The sequence below is a fragment of the Haliotis cracherodii genome, unplaced genomic scaffold (assembly GCF_022045235.1).
Source record: "Haliotis cracherodii isolate W230 unplaced genomic scaffold, xgHalCrac1.p SCAF_9, whole genome shotgun sequence".
Taxonomy (NCBI): domain Eukaryota; kingdom Metazoa; phylum Mollusca; class Gastropoda; order Lepetellida; family Haliotidae; genus Haliotis; species Haliotis cracherodii.
The window spans coordinates 3,498,020-3,523,830 of record NW_027266343.1 but is presented as its reverse complement, the minus strand read 5'-3'; the positions used below and the strand labels follow the sequence as shown (position 1 = coordinate 3,523,830).

At 38.6% G+C, this 25,811-nt stretch overlaps 2 protein-coding genes across 2 annotated transcripts; one reads left to right on the top strand and one right to left on the bottom strand.

The window, feature by feature from the left end:
• Positions 1-293: 293 nt before the first annotated feature.
• Positions 294-2,187, bottom strand: LOC139453023 (uncharacterized). The gene is made up of 3 exons (XM_071234649.1): positions 2,163-2,187; positions 1,162-1,223; positions 294-554 (listed from the first exon to the last, which is right to left on the bottom strand). Exons 1-3 carry the CDS (start codon positions 2,185-2,187, stop codon positions 294-296), a joined length of 348 nt encoding a protein of 115 aa, XP_071090750.1.
• Positions 2,188-4,320: 2,133 nt separating this feature from the next.
• LOC139453022 (uncharacterized) lies at positions 4,321-6,146 on the top strand. Its single transcript, XM_071234648.1, has 4 exons — positions 4,321-4,345; positions 4,971-5,032; positions 5,728-5,781; positions 5,952-6,146. The coding sequence occupies exons 1-4, from the start codon at positions 4,321-4,323 to the stop codon at positions 6,144-6,146; spliced, it is 336 nt and encodes a 111-aa protein (XP_071090749.1).
• Positions 6,147-25,811: the final 19,665 nt, after the last annotated feature.

Here is a 25,811-nt window from a genome sequence, read left to right as displayed (position 1 = left end):
GTTGTTTTTCCGGGGCTGTTGATGCCTTATCAGCAAGCTTCAGGTGTTTTTGAACTGTATTCAGGAACTATGCTTATCACCTAGATACAATGGTAAGTTCCTGTCATATATTAGATAAAATGATGAAAACAAAACAACAAAATACTGAAAACACATGACATATTTAACAACATAAAAAAAACATCCCAAAATAGAGGTAAAATAAGACATTTTTATGTATTTCCTAAACATTTTCACAAGTGTCTCAAGAGTCCGAAAATGATTTATAAATGTTTTTGTGAAGACGTATAATTTCAGAGATCCTTCTTCTTTAACACACTCTTGATTCTTCTGAAGAAGTTGGCCACCCTGGACAGCAAGGCCTTCAGGAAGGAGTGGGGTGGCTGGGCAGGTTCCTCATCAGCAAGATCTACTTCAACAAAGTCAATGTCGTCCACGGTGAACTGACCCGCGATGGTGAGGGACACAGAAGGGACAGTGCTGGGGCGAAGGGTCTGGGGGACGGGCAGGTCAGACAAGGGGGCAGGGATGGCCAAGGACTCTGAAGTGGGCTTCTATAGATAGGAGGAAGTTGAAAGATAAGAAAGTCAAGAAAGAATATGTAGGTGAAATCAGTTCATTATTATTGATATTCAATTTTATTGAAGCATAGAAAAGATTTTGGTAGTAGAGACAGAAGAGGAAGCTGGTATGAAGTGAAAGATCTTGGAGATTAAGATACAGAGCATAACGTGTTAGAAACTAGAGAAAATAGAACGGAAGACATTGAAGTATATACATGCATTAGAGGAAAGTAGACATAGATAATGTAAATAATATAATATGAAGATGACATAATGGATGTTCTTGGAAATACCATTGAGACTATCAAATCTAGCATGCTGGTCCCAATTGAAAGAATTATCCCTTGAACCAAAGTTATGTCTCAATATTCCAATTGGGACTGTATTAATTTAGTTTAATATACCTTTTGTTGGCTTACGGAAAGTATTGCAGCTAGGCTTTAGGTTGAGGGATTTTAAAACTGACAATAACAGTCTGTTGAAACTGGACCTAATAGTCAGTTAACGGCCTTGCCTCAGGAAGATTATGTTAAATGGGAGCCAGTAAAAACTAAGAAGACATTTCTAAACATTAATGACAGGCTCCTGCTACACCTACAGGACAAGGGGCAGGAAAAGTCAGTGGGGACACAGGCAGAGGGAACCAGATCATCCGATCAACTGTGGGAGGGAATCGAAGGATAAAAAATTGTTGTGGACAAGACATTGCTGTATTCTAAATGTTCAAAAGATGATATATTATTTGGTCTGTATTGCTATATGATGATTACATGTTTGTTTGTTGTTTAAAGCAACACTAAGCAATATTCCAGTTATAGGACGGCAGTCCGTAAATAATTGAGTCTGGACCAGACAATCCAGTGATTGATATCATGAGCATCGATCCACACAATTGGGATACGATGACAAGCATCAACCAAGTCAGCAAGCCTGACCTACAAATCCTGTTAATCGCGTCTTACAACAAGTAGGGGTTGCTGAAGAGATCAGTGTGGCTCACTGAGTTGTCATTATGTAGAAATATGTACCAAGGTACATTACACAGTACAAATTTCCACTTGCTAAAATACAAGTTGTGTGCCTGGTTCCATGAAGTGAAACTAAGTACATGTTGAAGTAAAAGAGTTACAACTGTCGTAAGGTGTAGATTACTGGCCAGGCTAGTGATAGCTGATATAAGTAATGTTGCGTGGCACAGACAGATATAACTGCTGTAGAAGACTGGGATTTATGTTAGATATAGAATTTGGTGCTTCAAGAGGAGCCACAATAGAATATGTTTTCATTCCAGGATCCCATGGCTAAGCGTTACTAAAGTATTTCCTTGAGATATATCTAGCTTTTATCATACTATAGGGTGGCGAGAATAATACCGTAGATCTATATGATCTGTATTCGCAACGTTTCTTCTTTTTTTTTGTGCACAAAAACGTTCCAGCCTCCTCTAGAGTAAATTGATAAATGTGAAGTTACATGAACAAGTTAGCACAATAAAGTCCCTGAGTGGTTTGGGATCAAATCAATAGTCATATCTACATCGCCCATACTGTTTAATATTCATAGCATCACACAGCAACGGAATAATTAAGGCGAATTTACCTCGAACGTAACTGCTCGCATTCATGTTGGCAGGTTCAAGAAATTAGGAAAAGATAGGTAACTATGGCTGTAAAGCTTTCAAAACAGCGTAGTGCATATGAAGTAACCACAAACACGACAAAATGGCGTCGGTGTTCAAAGTGGCAACGGTTGTCAAGGACGACACCAAGTCTCGTAAAATAATATTCACACACAAAAAAACGTTCAGTAACTGGGCCTGGTCTCTTCATATAGCAAAAGTCGACGACGCGCATAAAGAGCCCGGGACCACTTTACAACTTCAACTGGTTACCTGCTTTCTTTGCGCCTGACATCTAGGTTGAAGAGACGGGGCTCGGCTACTTTGAAAGTTTTAAAAGTTTAGTTGCGCCAACCTATAAATCATGAGACTGGAATGACATTAATTATGAGCTATATTCTGATTTGTACTAATTTCCCCAAGTAAGTTAGCGTTGAGTCTTATGATTCTTGGAGTTACCAGCTACTACTTATCCTAGTTACCTGTCAGTCTGCAGTTTGTACAAGTAGTTAGGATTAGGGCCCTTTCAGGTCAACTGGAAATGTCAAATTTCAAACTATTGGTAAACTTTGTAATAATGGTATTAAAATTGTCTGACGTGTTCAATTAGTCAACCATTAGCTTTTGTTCTTTTAGACACTTGCATATTTTTTTATGTGTGTCACGTTTAATCACACAAGTGGTGAGGAGAAAATATATGGCGCCTTTTCGCTGTTTTATTTTCTGATTTTATGACATCACTATTTCTGTTTTATAATACATAAAAATAACATCGGTTTTATTGACCTCTTGGGTGTAAGCCAGGGCATAGTTTGCTATTTATGAGAGTATCGTTTATGCCACTTTTAGCAATATTCCGGTGAAGCGGATCGTGGACGCCATCATCTGCCCCTCATATTTCCAAGTGATGGAAGCTGTCAGCTGTCCTTGTTACATGTATATCAATATCATGTTTTATAATTGATTTTTCATCCGCGAAAATAACGTTGAATAAATGTTTAAAGAAAAAAAAATATGTAAATGGATGGGGTTGATATAAAATTTCAAAACTTATCACTCATTTTAAACAATAGATGATCGATCTGTGATCTATCAGGAATGAGAATAGAAATATCTTATGTAAGAAGTATTCCAAGTATCCTTGTAGTTAATGATGGCAAGTGAAATATTATATATAATAACGATATTGTGACAATGTAGACGTATATTTCGACTTTAAAAAATAGACTATTCAAGTCCTAATATTTTGAAGCATTGAAATATAAGAGGGACATTTTTACAGAAGTTAAATCATATTTACTGAACCATTTAGTATGCTCTGTGGACATTCTTACATCGTCAGTTCTGATATCAAGCGTGTCATGGTGAAATGGATCTAAAGTCTCGTCATATTCATTATTTTGTTGGTTTGAATAAAAATCGTTGTGTCAAAGAAAAGAACTACCGACCGGGAATCGAACTTCATACCACTTGCAATGAACGACTGTGGAATATCTTGTTCACTGGGTAGACAGAGTGATGTCCCTTCGAGAGAGTAAACAAAAATGGCTGCCACAAGTAACGCCGACAGGTAAAATATATCCCACTTGAAGGCTCCCGATGTAGGTTGTGTAACAAAAGACTTATTGCTAACAAGTGAGTTGGTTGAAAGGTTGATCACACTGAAACGTCATGAAGATCAAGTTTTTTAGATTAATAAACGAAACAACATGGACTTGCCTAGGACCAAAAAGTAAAATTCGTAGCCTAATTATAATAAAGACTGAACGACTAAATAGCTCATATGTGAGTTTGGCGTCACTTTTAGCAATATACCATCCATATAAAACATGTCATGAAACCAACAAGAAGACCCCGGTTCTAAATATTAAACTGTATAAAATTGCATAAAGTCACAAAGATACATTCACACAAAACCCGAAGTTTGCAAGCGCAAGGGAATTCGGGAACCAGTTTTGATATTGTTTTTTTAATATTTGTATTAAATATCGCGTGACTGTTATTTTACGAGACTTGGGTTGTCCTTGACGACCGTTGCCACTTTGATGTGAACATCGACGCCATTGTTGTTACATCTGCAATTTGCTGTTCTGAAAGCTTCATCTATCTATCCTTCTTGTATTTCTTGATCCTGCCACAATGAATGCAAGCAGTTATGTTCAAGGTACAATTCTGATTAAGTTTTCAATTCTTTTCTTCACGATATATATAATGATAAGTTGGTACTTGATCCCGCCCAATCTAGCCTATTGTGCTTCTTGTAGGTCCATTTGAACTGATACAAATACCTCAACTGCCGAGTACTAATGTTCAACAAAAATCATTGACTTTATACATAAATATTCACGTAATAGATATCCGCTGCAGTAGATTTGTACATTTATATATCATCACACGTGTAGAAACTTTCTAAACGAACCACAAAGGTCTTTTTGCTCATGTATCGCAAGAATTGATGGGTAAAATTTATCAGGGGTATACCGGGGTAGGCCTATACACCTATAGTTACCTTTATTTAAAGGTCCTATGAACGCATATAAGCTAGGCTTGCTAATGTGCTCAAAGGAAGCATGCACCTGGCAACGGAGAAGCGGTAAATTAGTAAACACCAACAACGGTTCACAATTCAACATCCAGACGGGCGCTGTGTTTTTCATAGAGTCAGTCACCACGCCAATATTACAAATATCTATCGACAAGTACCTTTAAGGATTAAAGTAAAAGTGTTTGGTATTTGTTCATGCATTGCCTGATGTACTCGTGTCATATCCTTTCATTCCCTCCCACAGTTGATCGGATGATCTGGTTCCCCCTGCCTGTGTCCCCCCTGACTTTTCCTGCCCCTTGTCCTGTAGGTGTAGCAATTGTATTGGTTCCACAATGAGTTTTCACTGATTGATTAAATGATTGATTATGTATCATCCGGTTAACCATAAAGATATATTTCCAAACTAAAATATCACAAATCCTAAATTTTTTTCTGGTCTTAATCCAAATGTTGACGCTGCATTCGTTCAAGGGCTAATTCTACCCACTGTGTGCCAACTAGTTTTCTAGACTGACATTTCAATGTTGTATCCTTGGTATTTCTAAGAAATTCTGTTATTGTCTTCTGTTATTGTACAATTCCCTTGTCATTATCTCTCTTTCTCAAATGAGAATATAATACTTTTCAAAATAACAGTGATTTTGTTAGAGACAAATGTCATTAGGCCATTTTCATGATTTTATCGAATTTTGATAGAACTTTCTTCTGTTTCATGACCAAAAACTTCTATAACAGTCAGTAAATGTCCTAAAAGTGAAGCATTCAGAAATCCTGTCTTTTGCCAAGTTCTCTTTTTCTCTTGTTCCTAACACATGCTCAACTCCATGCATCTTAATCTCCCATGTACCTCTCACTTCATATCACCTTCACCTTGGTATACCTCCAGGCTATTTTCTATGCAACACTAACATTAAAAAACACATCTAATAAAGTGATTGATCCAACATGACATTCTTCTTTCCTCACGATCTTTCCTTTCAACTTCCTCCTATCTATAGAGGCCCACTTCAGAGTCCCTGGCCATCCCTGCCCCCTTCAAGAATACCTTCAGAGTCAGTTGTCATCAGTCTGTTCATGTTGCCATATGAAGGGCAGCCATCTTGGATTTGAGCTCTCTGCACTCAGTGACTCCAACCCTAGGAGACACAGACTGTATTTGTAAGAAGTGTTTTGATTGGCTGAGTGAAGACTCTCAATTATGCAGAAAACATACTATGTAAAGACTTACAGCACTGTCCCTTCTGTGTCCCTCATCATCGCCGGTCAGTTCACCGTGGACGACATTGACTTTGTTGAAGTAGATCTTGCTGATGAGGAACCTGCCCAGCCACCCCACTCCTTCCTGAAGGCCTTGCTGTCCAGGGTGGCCAACTTCTTCAGAAGAATCAAGAGTGTGTTAAAGAAGAAGGATCTCTGAAATTATACGTCTACACAAAAACATTTATAAATCATTTTCGGACTCTTGAGGCACTTGTGAAAATGTTTGGGAAATACATAAAAATGTCTTATTTTACCCCCATTTTGGCAGTTATCTTTGTGTTGTTATATAAGTTTGTGTTTTCAGTATTTGGTTGTGTTTTGTTTTCATCATTTTATCTAACAAATGACAAGGACCCATAGTATCTAGGTGACAAGGTTATAAGCATAGTTCCGAATCTTGATGATTAGGACGAATATATGACCAGGACCTGATCATGTATCTTAGTGATAAGCATTTATCTGCATATAGTTCACAATCACCTTTCGCTTGCTGATTAGGCTTCAAAAGCTTTTTAGTGTTTCTGTATTGGGATTGGATCGACAGGGAAAATATGCACGATCAGAAGAAATAAAATGTTATGTTTTAATTTAGATTTGCCCAACTGGTTTCATAGAGTTTTCAGCCTTAGAAATTGTCACTCGTCCTATAGTCCTTACAAAACTGCCCAATAGTTAAGGTATCCTCAGGACTAGTAGAAATTTGTCCTTTTTAAGGGGTTGCTATATGTTATCATCATGAGGACCAACGGACTGAAACTGTTAAGTTTCTATCGCTGTATTATATAAAAATATTCTTTTTAAAAAACAAACATGATCAAATGTCTGTCATGATGGTGCAGGATGTCTTTGACTGCAGAGAGTACAAAGAGATTTATGTACGTGTTACTGTAGACATACCAGATAACTTTGATCCAAAGGATCATCAGGGCCCGAAGAATTTTGTAACATACATACCCATTGCAAGTACCTAGATCTATACTGTCATAAATCGCACATATGTAACCTAGAAACAAATTTTAATTTGCATGTGGTACCTTCTGTATCAAGAATGCTAACAATTGACACATTCGAGTTTAAATAATTACGTAATATATAAATAGAAAACAAACTTATCATGAAATCAAAAATAGTGATATGTTTTCAGGACAATGACTTCTGAAACGTTTCTTATTGTTATTAAGGAACAAGAGGTATTAAGTTCACATATTCATAGTAGCAAATGATAAATGTTTAAAATTTTAACTGAATGGAATGGCATAAAAACTGATGTTGGCACATCATATGTTAGCAACGTGTTGCATTGTCTAGAATTGAACGAACAATTATGGCTCGACGGAATGGCATAAAAATCTGCTGTATATCTACAGTGTAAAAGTTATTAATATTTTTTCATAATTAATCTTTACAAAGTAATAGTTACGTTGTTGTAATATTATTTTATACTTAACTAGATCAGTTGTTACAACTGAAACCCACAACGTTGTGTGTGTAGTTTTTCTATTACCATGAATCATACTTCTCGATGAGAGTTACCTCCCAGATGCTTCGCGTGCTGTATGTTTACTCTTGTAGCCTGGCACGTCAATGATTCACGCTGTACAAAAGTGCTCATACCTCTCTAAATAGAAACTGGGTCAACGTTTACCGCCTGCGCCAATGACAAAGCTTGCCTCCCGTTGGTCATAGAGCCCGACTTACACAAACATGTTTAGTGTAATAATTTACAGTTATGAATGATTCAAAATAAATAATTTGTACATTTCGTATGTACACATACCATTGTACATGGCTTCTTGGAAAAACATATGTATCGTAGAGTTTGACACTCTTTGATCATTGTGCCCGACCAACAAAGTGAAAGGGTTTACAGTTAGAAATGTATTAATAAATATTTTCATAATTATATATGTATTTCGCATGGCGTTGAGGGAAAGATCATTGTTGGATTATGAATGAAGTAATTGAAAAAGAATCGTATTAACAACGGATGCCGAGTCTGTGAAGTTTTCGTAAAATCTCCGATTTATACCTACTCGTACGAATGGGCTGTTTACGTTTGTCTTCAGACTAACATGCAAATATACATGATGACGACCACCTTTCAACCAATCTCTATTTTTCTCTTATGTTTACTTTTACGATGTTTCGCATGTAGGAGAACCGGTAATAAGACGTTGTTGCGGCCTGTGTACAATCTGGTCTGGTTTCCGAGCCTGACAACTCGATCCAATTTAGTCGCCTCTTACAAGGAACAACTTGCTCGGAACCTAGTCCAACTAGGTCTTCACGTTGTACTTACAATTAACATTAAACTATGTTATTTCAAATATCTCTATCTCAGACATGCCTTGTTTGTCAGTGCCAAATTGCTTCTCTTGGATCTGAACTAGCATTTAAACTCTTAAGGCGCCTTTACACAGGACCTGCGACCTTTGTGCCACCTTTGTGCGATCAAACTGGCCAGGATGCTCAATGGTCGCCTAAATCCAGAAATGGGTTTCTATGTAACTGCTCCAGCAGTTTTTCAGCAGTAACTGCTCGAGTTGTTCAGCCGTGGTCGCTGAATGGAGGCACGGCGGTCGCCACGGTCATCGTTCAATGCACGCTGTTGGTCGCACAAGGGAGGCAGAAGCATCGCCCAGATCGACAGGAAAATATTTCAGCAGAACGCATTTATTACCTGGCGACCATTGGGCGACCACTGTGCATTCTGCAACAACGACAATGCTTCTGCCTCCTTTGAGCAACCAACCTCCTCGGCGACATGTTCACCTTCACCTTTGTGCGACTGTTTTGAACATGTTCAAAAATAAACGGCGACCATGGCGTCCATGGCGATGTCTGAACCTCCTGTGTACCACCTTGGAACTACCTAGGCAGCCTTTCTGCCTCCGTTAGAGCCTCCAACAACGACCTGGCAAATTTTATGGTCGCACACGAGAGGCACAAAGGTTGCCATCCTGTGTAAAGGCTCTATTACGCTTGATGCATCACCGTACGTAGTTGAAGAGAGCGACCTAAAGCAGTACCTCTGACCCACGTTCAAACGGTGCAGGGTATCGTCTCTCAGAGATTGCAAGTTTTAAAAAACAATCTTTCTTATAAAAAACTATTAATTTCATTCGTGTAATCGTCTAAACAAGAAGGCGAGGCACCCACACAAGTGTCGAGTCTTGTGCCAGGAGAGCCGATACTTTACATACTGAACTCTCAAGTAGTTCTCCATAAACAGACCTATTTGGCGTAAATTTTATGTTAGCCTTGTGGTTAAAACAAAGCATTCGCTCGTCACGCCGTGGACCCGGGTTCTAATACCCTAATGGTTCCAATGTGTGAAGCCCATTTCTTGTGTCAACCGCCGTGATATTGCTACAATAGACGTAACTTACCATATTCACTCACAAAGCCGCTGTAATAGAGGTCGGGCTCTCCTAAGGGACGCAACTCTGAGCAGCGTACTGAGGCGTCTCCGACGACAGGGCCACCCTCATATCAGAACGGCATCCACACTAGCACCATGCCTTGTGCCAGGAAAACAAAACACTTTATACGCCTTACTCAGACCATCAAGTAAACAGGGCCTATTTGGCATAACAAGCCAAAGGTATGACTGCGGGTCCAAATTCAGTGTTTGCTTGGATAATGCCTATTTTCCTGAATGCCCAATGTCAAACATCTTCAATGTATATGATCCTCGACGTTTTGCTGCGTGAGAATAATAATATTCTATCGACGTAACTAGGTTAAACGGAGTTATTGGTACCCTCAGAACAGTCTGATTGTGTGTGTATACAACAGCAATAGAACTGGAAGTGTTCGTAAAACAACATTTAGAAAATGTAAACGGTAAATATACAAAATATACCGATTTGGAAAATGTAAGCGGTTTGGAACCCCTTTATTCCACAAACTGTGTAACATGTTTTCACATTCCGACACTCTATAACCTTTACAATGTAGCATATCATGCTTGCCGTAAAAGGCGACTATGCTCGTCGTAAAAGGCGACTAACGGGATCGGGTGGTCAGGCTCGCTGACTTGGTTGATGCATGTCATCGATCCTAATTGCGTGGATGTCGATCACTGGATTGTCTGGTCCAGACTCGATTATTTTACAGACCGCCGTCATTTAGCTGTAATATTGCTGAGTGCGGCGTTAAACAACAAACAAACAAACAGCATGTAAGAATACTAGTATCGCAAACTTTCAACAATTCCTCTGTAGAATTACATACTACCCCACTTTGGATATGGGAATGTTGTTTTTCTCTCCATGCTAAGCAAAACTGATTCACATATGTCAAGTGTTTTTTGAAACAGAATTACATTATGTGATTATCCCTATCAAAAGTTGTGTAGTACATTGTACCTAACTATGTTTCGTTATATACCTAAATACCCGACTGACCTGCCCATTAAACAATGCATGTGAGTGGGTGTGGCGAGTATATAAATGTAAGCTTATATATCTTAGGCGTGTTCTCCGACCCTTAAGGCTTTGTCCTTGGGATATTATCAGATCCAATCGGTCTGGCGACTCAAAAATAATATTGTCTTAGAATCAGACTGATAACTTCTCACAAGATCGCTTGTTGACCTTGAAGATTTTCCTCTTCCAAAACACGTGTGATGATTCCACGGTTCGTTGGGAGGAGGTGGGCAGGCATGCTCTGCGTCTGTATCACGCGGCCAGAAGACCATGCTGATGTAGCACGAACAAAACATACTAAACATTTATACATGTCTATTTTCTTATGGTGCTCGGGTATATGAAATATACACATACATCAACATTATAAACTATCTCTATTCTCTTTGGGTATATTTATGTAGAAATTAACACGACTAAATCAAGCCCAAATATTTCGTTGCTTATTTTATTCTAATTTCTTCTAATTTCCTTCTATATCCGAGCTGTACGGGTCATGTGGGATACACCTTGTCACAGTAGGATATACCCTGACCTATCACGAGGGATGTATACCCTGTAACTATCACAGGGGATATACCTGCATTGTCACTATAGGATATACCCTGTAACTATCACGTGGGATATACCTTCATATTCACAGTAGGATATGCCCTGACACTATCACGCGGGATATATACCCTGTCACTATCACAGGGGATATACCTTCATATTCACAGTAGGATATACCCTGACACTATCATGCGGGATATATACCCTGTCACTATCACAGGGGATATACCTGCATTGTCCGTGTAGGATATACCCTGACACTATCACGTGGAATATATACCCTGTCACTATCACGTGGGATATACCTGCATTGTCCCTGTAGGATATACCCTGACCTATCACGTGGGATATATACCCTGTCACTATCACAGGGGATATACCTGCATTGTCCTGTAGGATATATCCTCACACTATCACGCGGGATATATACCCTGTCACTATCACGTGGGATATACCTGCATTGTCCCTTTAGGATATACCCTGACACTATCACGCGGGATATATACCCTGTCACTATCACAGGGGATATACCTGCATTGTCCCTGTAGGATATACCCTGACCTATCACGTGGGATATATACCCTGTCACTATCACAGGGGATATACCTGCATTGTCCTGTAGGATATATCCTCACACTATCACGCGGGATATATACCCTGTCACTATCACGTGGGATATACCTGCATTGTCCCTTTAGGATATACCCTGACACTATCACGCGGGATATATACCCTGTCACTATCACGTGGGATATACCTGCATTGTCCCTGTAGGATATACCCTGACCTATCACGTGGGATATATACCCTGTCACTATCACAGGGGATATACCTGCATTGTCCTGTAGGATATATCCTCACACTATCACGCGGGATATATACCCTGTCACTATCACGTGGGATATACCTGCATTGTCCCTTTAGGATATACCCTGACACTATCACGCGGGATATATACCCTGTCACTATCACGTGGGATATACCTGCATTGTCCCTGTAGGATATACCCTGACCTATCACGTGGGAGATATACCCTGTCACTATCACAGGGGATATACCTGCATTGTCCTGTAGGATATACCCTGACACTATCATGTTGGATACATTGACGACGGAGTGGATCGTTACTCAATCACTGGTTGACCTGTTCCAGACTTGATTAACAACAGATTGTGATGCAACTTGAATCTTGCTCACTGTCTTAAAACAACATTCACTCACCTTGTATATCAGACTTCGAAATTCGAGCTGAGAATAGCTTAAATTCCAATGATGTTAATGCTCATTGACTGGTAACATTTGAACCAGTTCTCAATGCTTCAGTTGTAGTTGACTGAGGGCACGGGTGGCCCAGTCTAAGGCGCCAAGATTCGCTGTGCATAGTTGCGTCCCTTGGGCACGCCAGAAACCTATGATTGTGGGTTCGAATCCCTGTTCGCCCCGATTATGTTTCTAGGTTTGTCAGCACCATACCCGTGCTCCTGGGTTTCACCGAAGTGGTAAACGTCTGAGACCTGCATCACTTCGGGTTTTCCTCCCACATTAAGCTGACACGCCGTGATATAACTGGAATACTGTTAAAACCGGCGTAAAACCCAACTCACTCACTGTAAACATAGTAAGCATGTTTGTCGTGTCCAAGCAGGGCCAGCTGACTCTAGGTACGCGTGAAATAGGGTTTACACCAGTCCTCTGGGGGACTAGCCTTTAGATGCTCTTTATATACTTTATGTAGAGTTGGGCGATTCCTGACAAATCGACTGAGTGAACCTACATGCATGGTTACATCAAGTTTGGAATATGAGAATATAATTTACATCGTCAACAGTTTGTTTATGTAGGTTTGTGACAAAAGAAAGATACCTCTTTCAGTGTTATTTATCATCCTTGAGGACCCGTGAAGATCCGAGGTAGAATAGGTCTTCAGCAACCCATGCTTGCCGTAAAAGGCGACTTTGCTTGTCGTAAGAGGCAACTAACGGGATCGGGTGGTCAGGCTCGCTGACTTGGTTGATGCATGTCCTCGATCCCAATTGCGTGGATCAAACCTATATTTTAGACATAATCCTGTTCAGTTCAACCCTTAAACTTCCACAAGTGCAATCAGGCGTTGTTAGACTTCAAACTTCCCGCGTTTGGCGTGACTGTGTCTGTAGACTTTCCGCCACCTTTCCAGACAGTCTGGCGTCTGTGGACCAATATTAGCAGATCGGACACACGGACACACCTCGGACCCTGGGACGTTTGTAGGACAGATTGGGAGACACAAAGACCGTAGAGGGATGCAGAGTTAAGCTTGTTAACACTGATTGCATCTCAGGCAGAAAACGCTGGCGTTATGCAATAAATATTAAAGGTATTGTTAAGCCCTTTGAAAAAGATGCATGTTCTCATAAATTTCTCTGAAGATAGTGTTCAACATAATACTCTATCAAACCGTTAATACTTAAAATCTCATAAGAATTAAACCGTAAAAACAGTCCGTTTATTTGCAGCATGCGATGCGTGTGAAAACTCATACGGTAACGTTTGAGTTGTAAAGTTTTCTCGTCACATCGAAATCCTGGGTTCGAATCCCGACATGGATACAATGTGTGGAGCCTATATTTAGTGTCCCTCGCCGTGATATTGCTGCAATATTGAGTAAAACTACACTCCCTCAGGACTTTCGGAGCGAACATGTTTTCTGGGTAGAAATAAAAAACAATTGCAGCATTTTCCCATTCAATCATACCCTTTCGGGACCATTTTTAAAATATGAAAAAATATTAAAAAATGGAACCAATTTAACTGGCGTGTCTTGTGATATCTGAACAGTATATTTATTTTGATTTATTAGACAATAATGTTTAACTCCTCATATTAGTAAAACATATATTGCGTTCAGTTAGGTAACAGTTGTTACATATAATGAAGAAATGAGGCGTAAAAACGACTAAAACGTTCACAATTTGGCTCAAACGGCACCGAGTTCCGCTGTCTAAAAAAGAACTATATTAAACAATATTTGTTCAATACAGACAAAATCTGCACATTTTAAAATGTAAGTTTCATATGTAAATGAAGTATTCAGCATACAGTTAACTTTTATGGGTTTTTGTCTATATCTTAAATTAATTTTGTTTTGAAACTTGAAAATGAAGTTTCAAGACACGTTTGTTAAATTACCATAAATAGATACCCATCCGCGGTATAAGCCAGCACGTACTGAATCTACTAAACGTAGCCACCTTGATTAATTACTTAGATGTCGCTTCTGGCGTGCTACTGTCCTGCTCGTATTATCCGACGTTTCTACAAGATAATCTGTAGCCGAAGAAGCCTAATCCTGTACACGTGCATGTCCTCAATCTTAATCCATTTCCCATCTTTGATCTGTAAGTGCAATCATCAGCGTCCAGACTTCGATAATCTGCAGCGGTGATTGCATGTATGAAAACCCGTACATCTTCCTATAATCCCACAGCAACACGTTTTACCCTGTAACTGCAATCAGCTGCCATCAGACACCTAAGCGTCACGCTAACATGTGTGCCTTATTTTTAACTAGACGGAGCCCAGTTAATCCTATGTATATGCTAATCTCTAGCGAACCCTCCCCACTCCAAACCCATGCACCTCACTAATCCTCTAGCAACACTGACCTTATATCAATCCGTATTAAAGACACCAGTTGCATCTTTCTGTAATCCTGTTCAGTTCATCCCTTAAACTTCCACAAGTGCAATCAGGCGTTGTTAGACTTCAAACTTCCCGCGTTTGGCGTGACTGTGTCTGTAGACTGTCCGCCACCTCTCCAGACAGTCTGGCGTCTGTGGACCAATATTAGCAGATCGGACACACGGACACACCTCGGACACTGGGATGTTTGTAGGACAGATTGGGTGATAAAAGCATGACGGGCGGCGGGACTCTCTGATACTGATTAGAAAACAAGGCGGCACTGACCACTGTTTGTTGTCTCCTCGATTAAGTCAATGTATCATGTACTGATTACGAACTATCAATAACAATACCCTCAGACGACGATGTCAAAGAATTCTTTTTGTTGTGAACAAATAATACATCATTGTAATTTGATATAATATTATTGGTCATTCGTGTACTTTAGGGGAAACATAATCAGCTTTTACATAAAAATGGTACACGCGAGACTTCGAAAAACAAACAAACAAACAAGCAAGTATACAGCAGGCAACAATAAACAAATTTGTTTGTTTTTCGGTATCTCAACACCCCTTTTGCCATGTTTTATGGTACAAAATTCAAATCATGAACATGAATGCTATTTACAATAAACTGCCTGGCAAAAGAAAGTATACGCCCATGTTTGATAATAATGAAACAAACGAGAAATGGTGATGTTTTTGATACGGGTATCATGGTTGTGTTTTGGACAGACAGACAATTGTTTATTTAAGTCTCACCCAGTCATACAGTATAAAATTTACAAACATATATAAAACAACATAAAAGTATTACTTATGCCACTCAATACAGAGTTATGAGAGACTAAAACGGTTAAAGTTATGTACAGCAAACATGTATAAAAATAGTAAAGAAATATCACACTTTGTTATAAATGACCGATTTACGATTTTGTAAAATTGCCTGGCAGGTTTTGGCACTTAGATTACGCATAACAATATTTGATAAAACAAAAGACACTTTTTCAACTTCGCTAAGAGTATTAAAACCAGGATCCATATCACAGCATTGTGCTAAAAGAGGTTGACACTCATTGGTTGGACCTCAAGCTTGCAGAGTTTCGGCGTCTGTTTTCAGACTAGTAACGTTTTGATACCGTTTGTAAGTATTTGGTCAAATCCAATTTTCAAGTGTATTCTTTCTTTTGCCCGTCCGACAGTATTCTTGTTTATGTATCTTGCCAGAACACGAGTATCCAAATTTCATTTCGAACCACCATAACCCTCTGCTAAAGCTCTACAGAAAACAAACTAAAATTTAAAATACGTTTCATTTTATTTTCATTTGTGTTGCATTTGCCAAGAGAAGATATCTCCAAACCAAATTGTCATTCGAACAAGACGCGAAGACCAAAAACAATTTTCGGCCAACGGACGGAAGGATGAACGAATGAATGAATGAAAAACTAAATAGATTTTATGAATAGAGAGTCATATGAGAAAAGTTTGTTATTGAATCCAATATGCCATAGATAATTATGTAGAGAAATACAAACAACATCTTGTTCTTCTGTATTCGACAAATATATAATGGAGTGAGATATTAACCAGAAGGACAAACGATTCTACCCTGAGCTTATCTTCGTCGCCGCACTCAACAATATTGTGAATTTTCATCAGAATCACAAATCATCTTTTAAAAACACCTTTATCGGTGTTTAATTGACGTTAGGCCATCTTTCAAAACATTATTTAAAAAAAATTAATTTAATCAAAATTAATTCAACAAATTGAGATTCTACCTTGAGAAGACTTTGTTTCCGAGTGTTCTTAAATGAGAATAACATCTGTAAAATAATCGAGTCCGAACAAAACCTGTGATTGATATTATGAGCAACGTCCAAGGCCTACGGGTTGCGGCGACACGAGGCAACCACATCACCGAGCCACGAGCCACCTCTTACGACAAGCACAGGTCACTGGGTACGTAACCAACCCGACTCCCCACGGCGGCGGAGTGTTGAGCGTAACAAGATACTAGTATATAAAATTACAGTTATCACAAAATCAATTTAAACCAAGTTGGCAGCGTAATTTACATGTGTATCGAGATGCACGGACAATTATCTAGATAAACATTTGATGAATGGCTTGTTTAAGGGAGCCGCAAACGATCTCAATTATGGAACTAATACCTACATTATCCCACTTTAACTTTACACTATATTACATAACACAAAACGTATACAACGTTTATTCTCGCCGCTCCCAACCGACAAATCTTAGCGTTATCTTGAACATGGCGTTTACTATCAACATGATTGGTGTTCAGTATGTCCAACAACGCGGAATGATTTCATCCCTTTTCTCGGCTTAAATAACACAATCCGGCTTCGAGTGTCCCAGTTATCTCCCTTATTGAACCGTTTCCAATCCATTAATTTGCCACACACAAGGCCAAACATTGAATGTTTACTTTTCATTTTAATCGATGATAGCAAGGCGAGTTGTTTGGGTACTATATGGCCTGTGGACGGTGTATGTCACATGTATGGCATGTGTGACACGAGCTGGAGTGTTATTGATTCAATGTAGCGTCTTTGTGTTGTGTTATTTGTTGCAAATTCGCGTTTGTGGCTTGCAACAGCGAATTCACGACCGTTTTGTTTTGAACATATTTATCCAATTATGTTCATCATGGAATCACAGCTGGTTCTATGTTGTAGGTTATGAATGCGATATTCAGCTAATAATAAAATGTTTACTCTCTTCCCTGTAAAAGAACAAGGTATGGTAAGATTATGATAAAATATCCCATCTATTCATAATGAGAATTACACATGGGACGATGAGATTTTCAAGATTTTTTATTCCAACATATGAACATGAGCAAGTTTTCAAGTCAGGGGGATTGTCTTAAAATATCACAAACATGACTCATACTTAGACTGTTTACTCCGTTTGTTTGTTGGTCGTTTAGCGCTGCACTCAGCAATATTCCAGCTATATGACGGCGGTCTTTAAATAATCAAGTCTGGACCAGACAATCCAGTTATTGACATCACGAGCATCGATCCACGCAACTGGTATACGACGACATGCATCAACCAAGTCAGCGAGCCTGATCCCTTTAGTCGCTTCTTACGACAAACATAGTCGCCTTTTACGACAAGCATGGGTTGCTGAAGACCTATTCCAACCCGGATCTCCACGGGTCTAGACTGTTTGCATTTGTTTTGGATGTTATTATGTATTTCATTATTCCAGAATCCCAAACTTTCACATATTAGAAAGAAACATAGTTGGTTGGCAACCAGGTGAAAAAAATTCATAACAGTATTTCAAAGTTTTCCAAAACGGACAATTTTGACATTTCCAGGGGAATAAACAGGCCCTTATGCTACTTCGTCCTTTAAGCGGTCGTTACTGTTAGTAATTTAATGTATATATATACATGACTGTACCCGTGTCAAGGCCATCTTTCAAAACATTATTTTTTTATAATTAATTTAATCAAAATTAATTCAACAAATTGAGATTCTACCTTGAGAAGACTTTGTTTTCGAGTGTTCTTAAATGAGAATAACATACAATCACCAGCCGAAACTGGATTTCGTATGGGATTTTCAACAATTGCTAACATTTTTGTTTTGAACGTGCTAATAAACTACTAGAAAATAGTAAAGATATATCATATTGTGAATACATTGAATTTTCAAAAACTTTTGATAATGTTTAGAGGGTGGGTCTCTGGTCAAAATTGTTAAATTTTGAAATTTAGGGTATACATGTATGATTTTAACACTAGTTCAAAACATGTACAGTGACATTAAGTCATGTGCTCAAATAGACAAATACACTTTTAGTTTCTTTTAAAGTTACTCTGGAGTTCGCCAAGGAGATAGTTTGCTCATTTACTTTTTTAATGTTTCTTAAGGACCTCGAGCCCTGGTTGATAGAAAACTGTTGTCAAAGTGTTAATCTAACGATGGAACATTTACACTCAGTGTACAGTTCCTGTTACTGCTGTACGCTGATGATATAGTTCTATTGGTACCGATCCTGGTTCTGTACGAACGTCTTTGAACTCTCTCTTATTATACTGTCGAAAATGCAAACTAACGGTTAACATAATTTAAAAACTAAACTTGTTGTTTTCGGCATTCGTACTACAAAGAGAAACCCGCCCCTTTCATTTTCGACAATAGAAAGAATTAGAAACGGTAGACTTTTATGATTATTATAAAATTTAATAAAATTTGGAAATTTGGACTTGCCATTATAACCTTAACAAAATGCATGTATTGTCTCCTGAAGAAATCCCGAAATATCAATCGCCCACTGGATTGTACAATATAGCATTTGACGTTATGGTGTTACCAATCCTACTGTATGGCACCGAAGTGTGGGAATGTGAATGTTTGAATATGGTTGAAAGAGTTCATTTAAAATCCTTAAATAAGCTGCCGGTTTAAAATTATCTACACCTTCCTTCATGGTCTATGGAGAATTAGGCATGACCCCCACCCACTCACACTTAATATCATAGTAGCTAAGAGAATTATAGGCTTTTGGCATAGACATATTATACAATATCCTCCAATTAATTTTCGACTCTTATATATCAATTCATTAATATGGATGCTAACGTAATTCCAATACTCACCCATGGTAATATAATTTAGAATGTTTGATAAATTCGCGTGGCCTGACCCAAGTATATAGTATGCCAACACGAAGTGGCTAGTCTCGTCTGTAGAAAGAATACTGACCGATCATTTTCTACAGTCCTGGAGAAGTTCAATATTGTCGATTTCAAAGGGTTTCTATTGTAACTATCTTAAAGAAATACCATTATTTGAAAGCTATCTCTATCTACCTAAATCTGTTTATTATTCGCTCTTAACATTTCGTACCAACAACCACAATTTACCAGTCGATACAGTCAATTGGAATAATCTACCCAGAGAACAACGTTCATGTACACCGTGTAACTCTCCGTCAATAGCTGGTGAATTCCATTATATATTTCGATGTCAAGCTTTTAATAATCAAATATACCTAGCAGATTTTTAACTTGATCAAATGTATTTTCATTAAAAAGTCTATTTCCAACAACTTAACTTAACGAGCTAAAGCCTCTATGAAATATGTATTTTTTTTATCTGCCACTTTGAATTCTAAACCTAAATGCACAAAGTCATCTTGATACATGTTATGTTATTATCTGAACTTTAACACTCTGTGGCGGAATATCTAGTTTAATGCCCGATCAGAGATGTACAACAGTTTGAAATGAAATAAAGTTTGGGGCGTGACATTCTGTGTGGCCACAATTGTATTGTAAAGGGGTTCAAGTTTGTTCAAGGAAAATTGGAATGTCAATATGGCTGCACGGTAGCAATTTCTGATTTAAATCATTATTTTTTAAATATACACCTCAAAACTTTAAAGGGCTAGAGTCCTGAGGCTTGGCGAGCTAGACGGTCACCTTATGTAGAACCACATTTGTTCAAGGCATCTTGATCGGAAATCAAATATGGCAGTCAGGGGCCATATTGGATATACAAAAATACAATAACCGTGAGCCATCCATTGTAAACATCTTCCCCCAGAAACCACTGGACCACTCAAGCTGAAAATGTACATGTTTGTCCCCACCAGTGATGACACATTTCCCCTTTATGTGGAGCGATAGTCCACTAGCCCCAGCCTTTACATCTACATTTCACAACTTTTGAGGTACAATCGAGCATGCTCTTTCTTCATACAACTTTGATGAAAAGTTGATCAAGGTTACAACATTCATGCCTTAGAAAAGCTTTAAAAACGAGTTATGATAGACATTATGAGGACATTTTCGAAATTTGATGCATCAGTAACAAAAATTATGTCCGATGTTATTCCCTATTTTGACTTGTACCATATGTCCTCGTGTCTTCATGTGAATAAATGACTCACCTCTGCGTGACGGGTGCCACCGCTTTTTTTATGTGATTCATAAACAATTATGCTTATGACATAGTCGGAATCGTACAGTATTTCTATAATACCATTATGCAAAGGGTTTTGTCGCTTTTTGGTATTCGAAAAGACGCTGAGCTTCGATGGAACAACGGATAACCCGACGCATTGTCTCCATCCCTTGGTTTGTTCATATATCGAATCGCAGCAAAGTGTATCGTTGTCGCCTTGCATTGACTTGCATGTGCATGTGTTTGTGACCTTTTCGCGAACACCTTGTGTCATCACCATTTGACGGTGATTCAAAAACACATGCTTATGATACGAGGGCTGGTTAAAACGTTCTAAGCCTGACTAACTTTCAATTATGGGCCTTACAACAAAGTGATCTAGTTAATGTAGTACATTGTTTGTGTAGTTCAGTGCAAGTGTATTTGGTTTGTTGAGGCCGTTTGTATATTAGTGACAGACAGTTGAACGTGATGGGGGCCAAAATGGACACAGAAATGGCTTTAGAGAAAAGTACTCCCCAAGAAATTCATGACCGCATGTCACAAGTGTATGGGGATAAATGCCCTCGCTACTCCACTGTTACACGTTGGGCAGCTATGTTTAAGGCTGGGAGAACAAGCCTTGATGATGACCCTAGGCCTGGACGTCCCTCAACTTCCATCAAGGATGATTCAATCAAGGAGATAGAACAACTTATACTGTCAGATAGACGTATTACATTGCTGAACTTGAGGAAGACACAGGTCTAAGCCATGGATCAACTGAAATATTTAAGATGAATAAGATATCTGGTCGTTGGGTGCCAAAGTTTCTAAATTCTGATCTTAAGGAAAAAAATAACTGGTATTACCAGAGACGATTTAGAGCTAATTGGGGAGGTTTTAGTTACATTCAAAAAGAGATTAGTAACGGGTGATGAAACTTGGGTCTACCACTATGATCCCGAATCAATCCATGGAATGGTGCCATTCCAATTATCCAGCACCAAAGAAATTCAAGTCTTCGTGATCAGTGAAGAAAATTATGGCCACTGTATTCTGGGATGCAAAGGGTGTGATCCTTGTTGATTACTTAGAAAGTCAAAAGACGATTACCGGTGCCTTATGTGTTGATTTGCTTCATCGCCTGAGAGATTCTTTCAAAGAAAAGCGCCGAGGTGCTGACTTCTGGAGTTACAACTTCATGACAATGCCTCTTCTCACACCTCTCGACTTACAAAGGCTTCTGTGAGACAATGTGGGTTCGAAGATCTCCCTCGCTCTCCATACTCACCAGAGCTGGCACCGAGTGATTTCTATTTGTTTCATAAACTGAAAGGACATCTTCTTGAAAAGCGCTATGACGACAACGATGACCTCAAAGCTGCGTGAATGGGTTATTCAGGGTGGCTTCAGAAATCTCTTCCTGACTGGATTTGAAAAGCTTCACTATCGATATGAGAAGTGTATTGAAAAGCAGCGAGATTATGTTGAAAAATAAAATATAAAAACCCTTTACATTTGTTGGTTGTGTTTGTAAGCTTAGAACCTTTTGTCCAGCCCTCGTATAGTCGGAGGCGTAAAATGGCCTCTGCTCACAGCTGAGATTTCTTATGAATAGGAATTTTTTTGTCACACTTATATTCATCACCTACGCAAGTTCTTGATCAGATATCAGTCTATACTTCTTATCAAGCTATAATAGTGTTTGATCAAAACAGCAGTCTGCACATTGTATTAAGCTACTATAGTGTTTAATACGAAACATTCTACATTTGTTTTTCTCAGATTTCAAATTACGCAAAAGAGAACGAATAAATATTGACATTTAAACCACGATCAACAAACACTAAGATGTCGTCCACTGACCCTAAATCACGTCCTTCATTAAAGAACCTTATAATATAATATTAGAACGTCCACGAACTGCAATGGTGACACTGCCCATTAACATTTTGACCATGTTATGGAAGCAAAGGAAATTCATCAACTGGCTTTATATTGCCTCTTCATTAACGAATCTCATAATGCCTCGTCGCGAGACATTCGCTAACATGGCGATGAGGTCATGAGACTATACGAGACTTCCCGGGATTACTATTCCAGCGATTTCGTTCGCCTTTGCCCCAGCTAACACACAGCCCCGTGATAAATCCCCTTGTACCTAAAGGGGCACTGAGGCGACCAAGAGAACGCATGGCGAGCCACGTGGACTTTAATTCGAGCAATATTTCGTCTAATACTTCCTGATTGATAGCCTAATAATGTCGATAACTCTAATTAACCTCACAATGCAATGTCAATCGTGGTCAAACGGGATGCACCGGGGCCTCTCGGAAGCGGGAAATGAGACGAATGTTTTCATTCGGCTGTCTCCCGGAAACCTTACGCTAAAAGGCGCATTTCGATCTAAAGCGGAATTCCTATCTTATGAGTCTGCCTTCTGTTTCTCGATTAGCGGGGACGTATAATGATATCACCGTGTAATTGACAATCGCTGACATTATCAGGGATTCAATTAGAGAAACTGTCCCTCACGTCTTCAACACCAAGATGGCCAGAAATAACTACCTTTCGCTTCACCAACAGAGGTCGATATCAGTAACTCAAGTATAAACGCGTGTGTATTCATTTCCCAAGTAATGGATCCGAGGGATCAAAAGTGAGATTAAGCTTCTGTTCTAAATCAACTGCCAATCGATCTTTTGATTTTAAATTTCAGGCCCGACAGGATATATATTTTTTGCAATGTTTCATGTTTGATTGAGGCTCGGTGTTATTTTTAACGAAAAAATCACGATGACTCATAGAGAGGTTTGCTGCATGTGACAGAGAAACAATACATATCAAGAACTTATGTTTTGTGTGAAAAATACTGTACTTTCCCTATGTCAAAGATTAACCCTAATCCTTAATACAATCAATGAAGTACTTTAATAGTCACAGAAAGTATTGGAGACAAGTGGATTAAATACCAGGTGGATTCTCAAAAGCTGAATGGATTTATCTGAATTTTTGCAAAAGAATTCTATCAAAACATTTGATATTTCCACTACTATCAAACACGACAAACTAAACGAATAAACTTATTCAAAATCAAAAGTTGTTTGATCACGGTCACAAGATTCAAGGACTCAAGAGCTTAAAGCTTTCAAAAAGTTTAAGGATTGACATTTGGAGGACAATTTCAAATTTAACGCATCTGTGACAAACTTTATGTCCAATGCAATGCCTTATTTTGACTTCTAACATGTTTCCCAGTTTTCTTCAGGTAAACAATTGACTTGCTTTTGCATGTGGTGACGAGTGCCGCCTATGGGACACCTTTCCGCGAACCCCAGGTATCACCACTATTTTATTGGGATTCATAAACACCTGTACATGTCAAGTCGGAATCGTACAATCGACTCTGCTTTTAGCAGAGATTTCTTATTAATATGAAAATGGTTCTATTTCTTTTTTCATAATCTCATTTAAATAAGGAAGAGAATTTATGGATGTCAACTTCTGTATTATGGGGAACACAATGTTTCGGAGTATATGCTTACTCCCTCATCAGGTGAAATGATAAAGGAGTAAGTATATACTCCGAAATGCTGTGTTCATCACAATAAAGAAGTTGACATCCATACATTCTCTTCCTTATGTGTATCACTTCTAAAGGCCTTTCAAAGACTTAACATTTAAATGTTGTTTTAAGTTAGGAAAAAAATAAATGCAACCTCGGTGGTAAAATGACTTTACTTGAAATGACTCCAAACGATAAATGGACGTTGGGACATATGAACACATAGCAGTGATGCTTAATCAGTCGTCTGTAAAAAAATATATTAATTAAAAAAATCTTCTGGAATAGAATTACCAGGAGCCTTTGTTCCATGTGGTCTGCTCCTAAGCACAATTAGGTTACCGTTACACATGGGAGTTTTCATTAGGAGCCATTAGGGGTACTGCGGGGAGATCCAATTTCCCCTATCCTTTTCATATCAAGTGTGCACAACCTGAAAATTATAATGCACCTTTAATTGCCAATACGGTAGCATACTTTAAACATGCTATGGTAGTTGTGTAATTGTCCGAAGAACCTGCAATTAAAAGCTCACTGACCAACATAATTGACCACAGCTGACATGACACGTAAAGAGATAACCAATGTGGGTGTGGCACTACCTGGCTCCATTGTTCAATCAATTGATTCATAAAGCCAGTCAGGTTCGCACTCAGGAAATGACATTCAAATGAGGTCCTTATTTGCTCGATTCAAGCTCTTCATCATTTTTCCTATCTCGAGGCTAGAAGATGCCTACCGTATATCCGGCGATTAGTATTCAGGAGAGAATTTCGCAGGGCAAGAAACTGACCAAATCCCGTAATCTTTTGTTGGGGCGGAGATCCAATCACTGAGTACAATAGTTGTGGCAGGTAGTGAACAATGCGTATGGTTAACTCATCAATGCCTCGCGAGGCAGAGAAAATTGAAAATTAGCTGTGGTTAATTTTACTTATGCAATTCCCACTGCCGATCTAACAGGTTTATTCATGGGTCTCGCGGCTGGTAAATACTGGCGAGTTGACACTGGATAAATGAAATGCTCGCAAGGATAGATGGTAATTATACGGTATACACGTCGACAACCGTTGGCAGTGCAAATTGATGTGTCAATCAGTGAAACACTAAATAAGGCATTTACGGACTTAGCGTATATGTGTAATCCTGGCATGTGCAATGGTAAGACATGGGTGTTGATATAGTTTTTGACGCATACAATATCTTGGAAAATATATAGGGTAGTAATTACACCTTTAGGCATTATAGACAGAATGGATGCTTGGTAAACTTCTTAATCGCCTTATTCCAATTACGTTTTTGGTAATTGGGGACCCATCACCATTTAATATTGTGAGAGAGGGGGAATCATGGGTGCATGAGACAGGACTATTTTTTCCGTCACTGCTTCAAAACACGTAATTCTATTCGGTGTGAGGAAGAGACGATTTTTTTTAACACAACACATTTTTTCTTCAATAAATACAGCATGTCCAGAACAGTCTGAGGACAAAATAGGGTTTTCCAGGTTTTCTGGAAGAATTTATTTTAAATCCCAATATGTTCATGATATGATTCATTTATGATCTAATTATATGTTTTGAACCACCTTCTTTAAGTAGTTACAAACTATATAGTATTTATATTTTTCAAAACTTAAATTTAACATTTAACATTTCTTTGCGTTAAATT

Coding starts and splice junctions, on each gene's coding strand:
- LOC139453023 (XM_071234649.1), bottom strand. CDS start 2,187: ATGAATGCGAGCAGTTACGTTCGAG. Junction 1,224..2,162: donor TGCGAGCAGTTACGTTCGAG/GTAAATTCGCCT, acceptor TCCCTCCCACAG/TTGATCGGATGATCTGGTTC. Junction 555..1,161: donor CTTTTCCTGCCCCTTGTCCT/GTAGGTGTAGCA, acceptor TCCTATCTATAG/AAGCCCACTTCAGAGTCCTT.
- LOC139453022 (XM_071234648.1), top strand. CDS start 4,321: ATGAATGCAAGCAGTTATGTTCAAG. Junction 5,033..5,727: donor CTTTTCCTGCCCCTTGTCCT/GTAGGTGTAGCA, acceptor TCCTATCTATAG/AGGCCCACTTCAGAGTCCCT. Junction 5,782..5,951: donor CCTTCAAGAATACCTTCAGA/GTCAGTTGTCAT, acceptor TACTATGTAAAG/ACTTACAGCACTGTCCCTTC.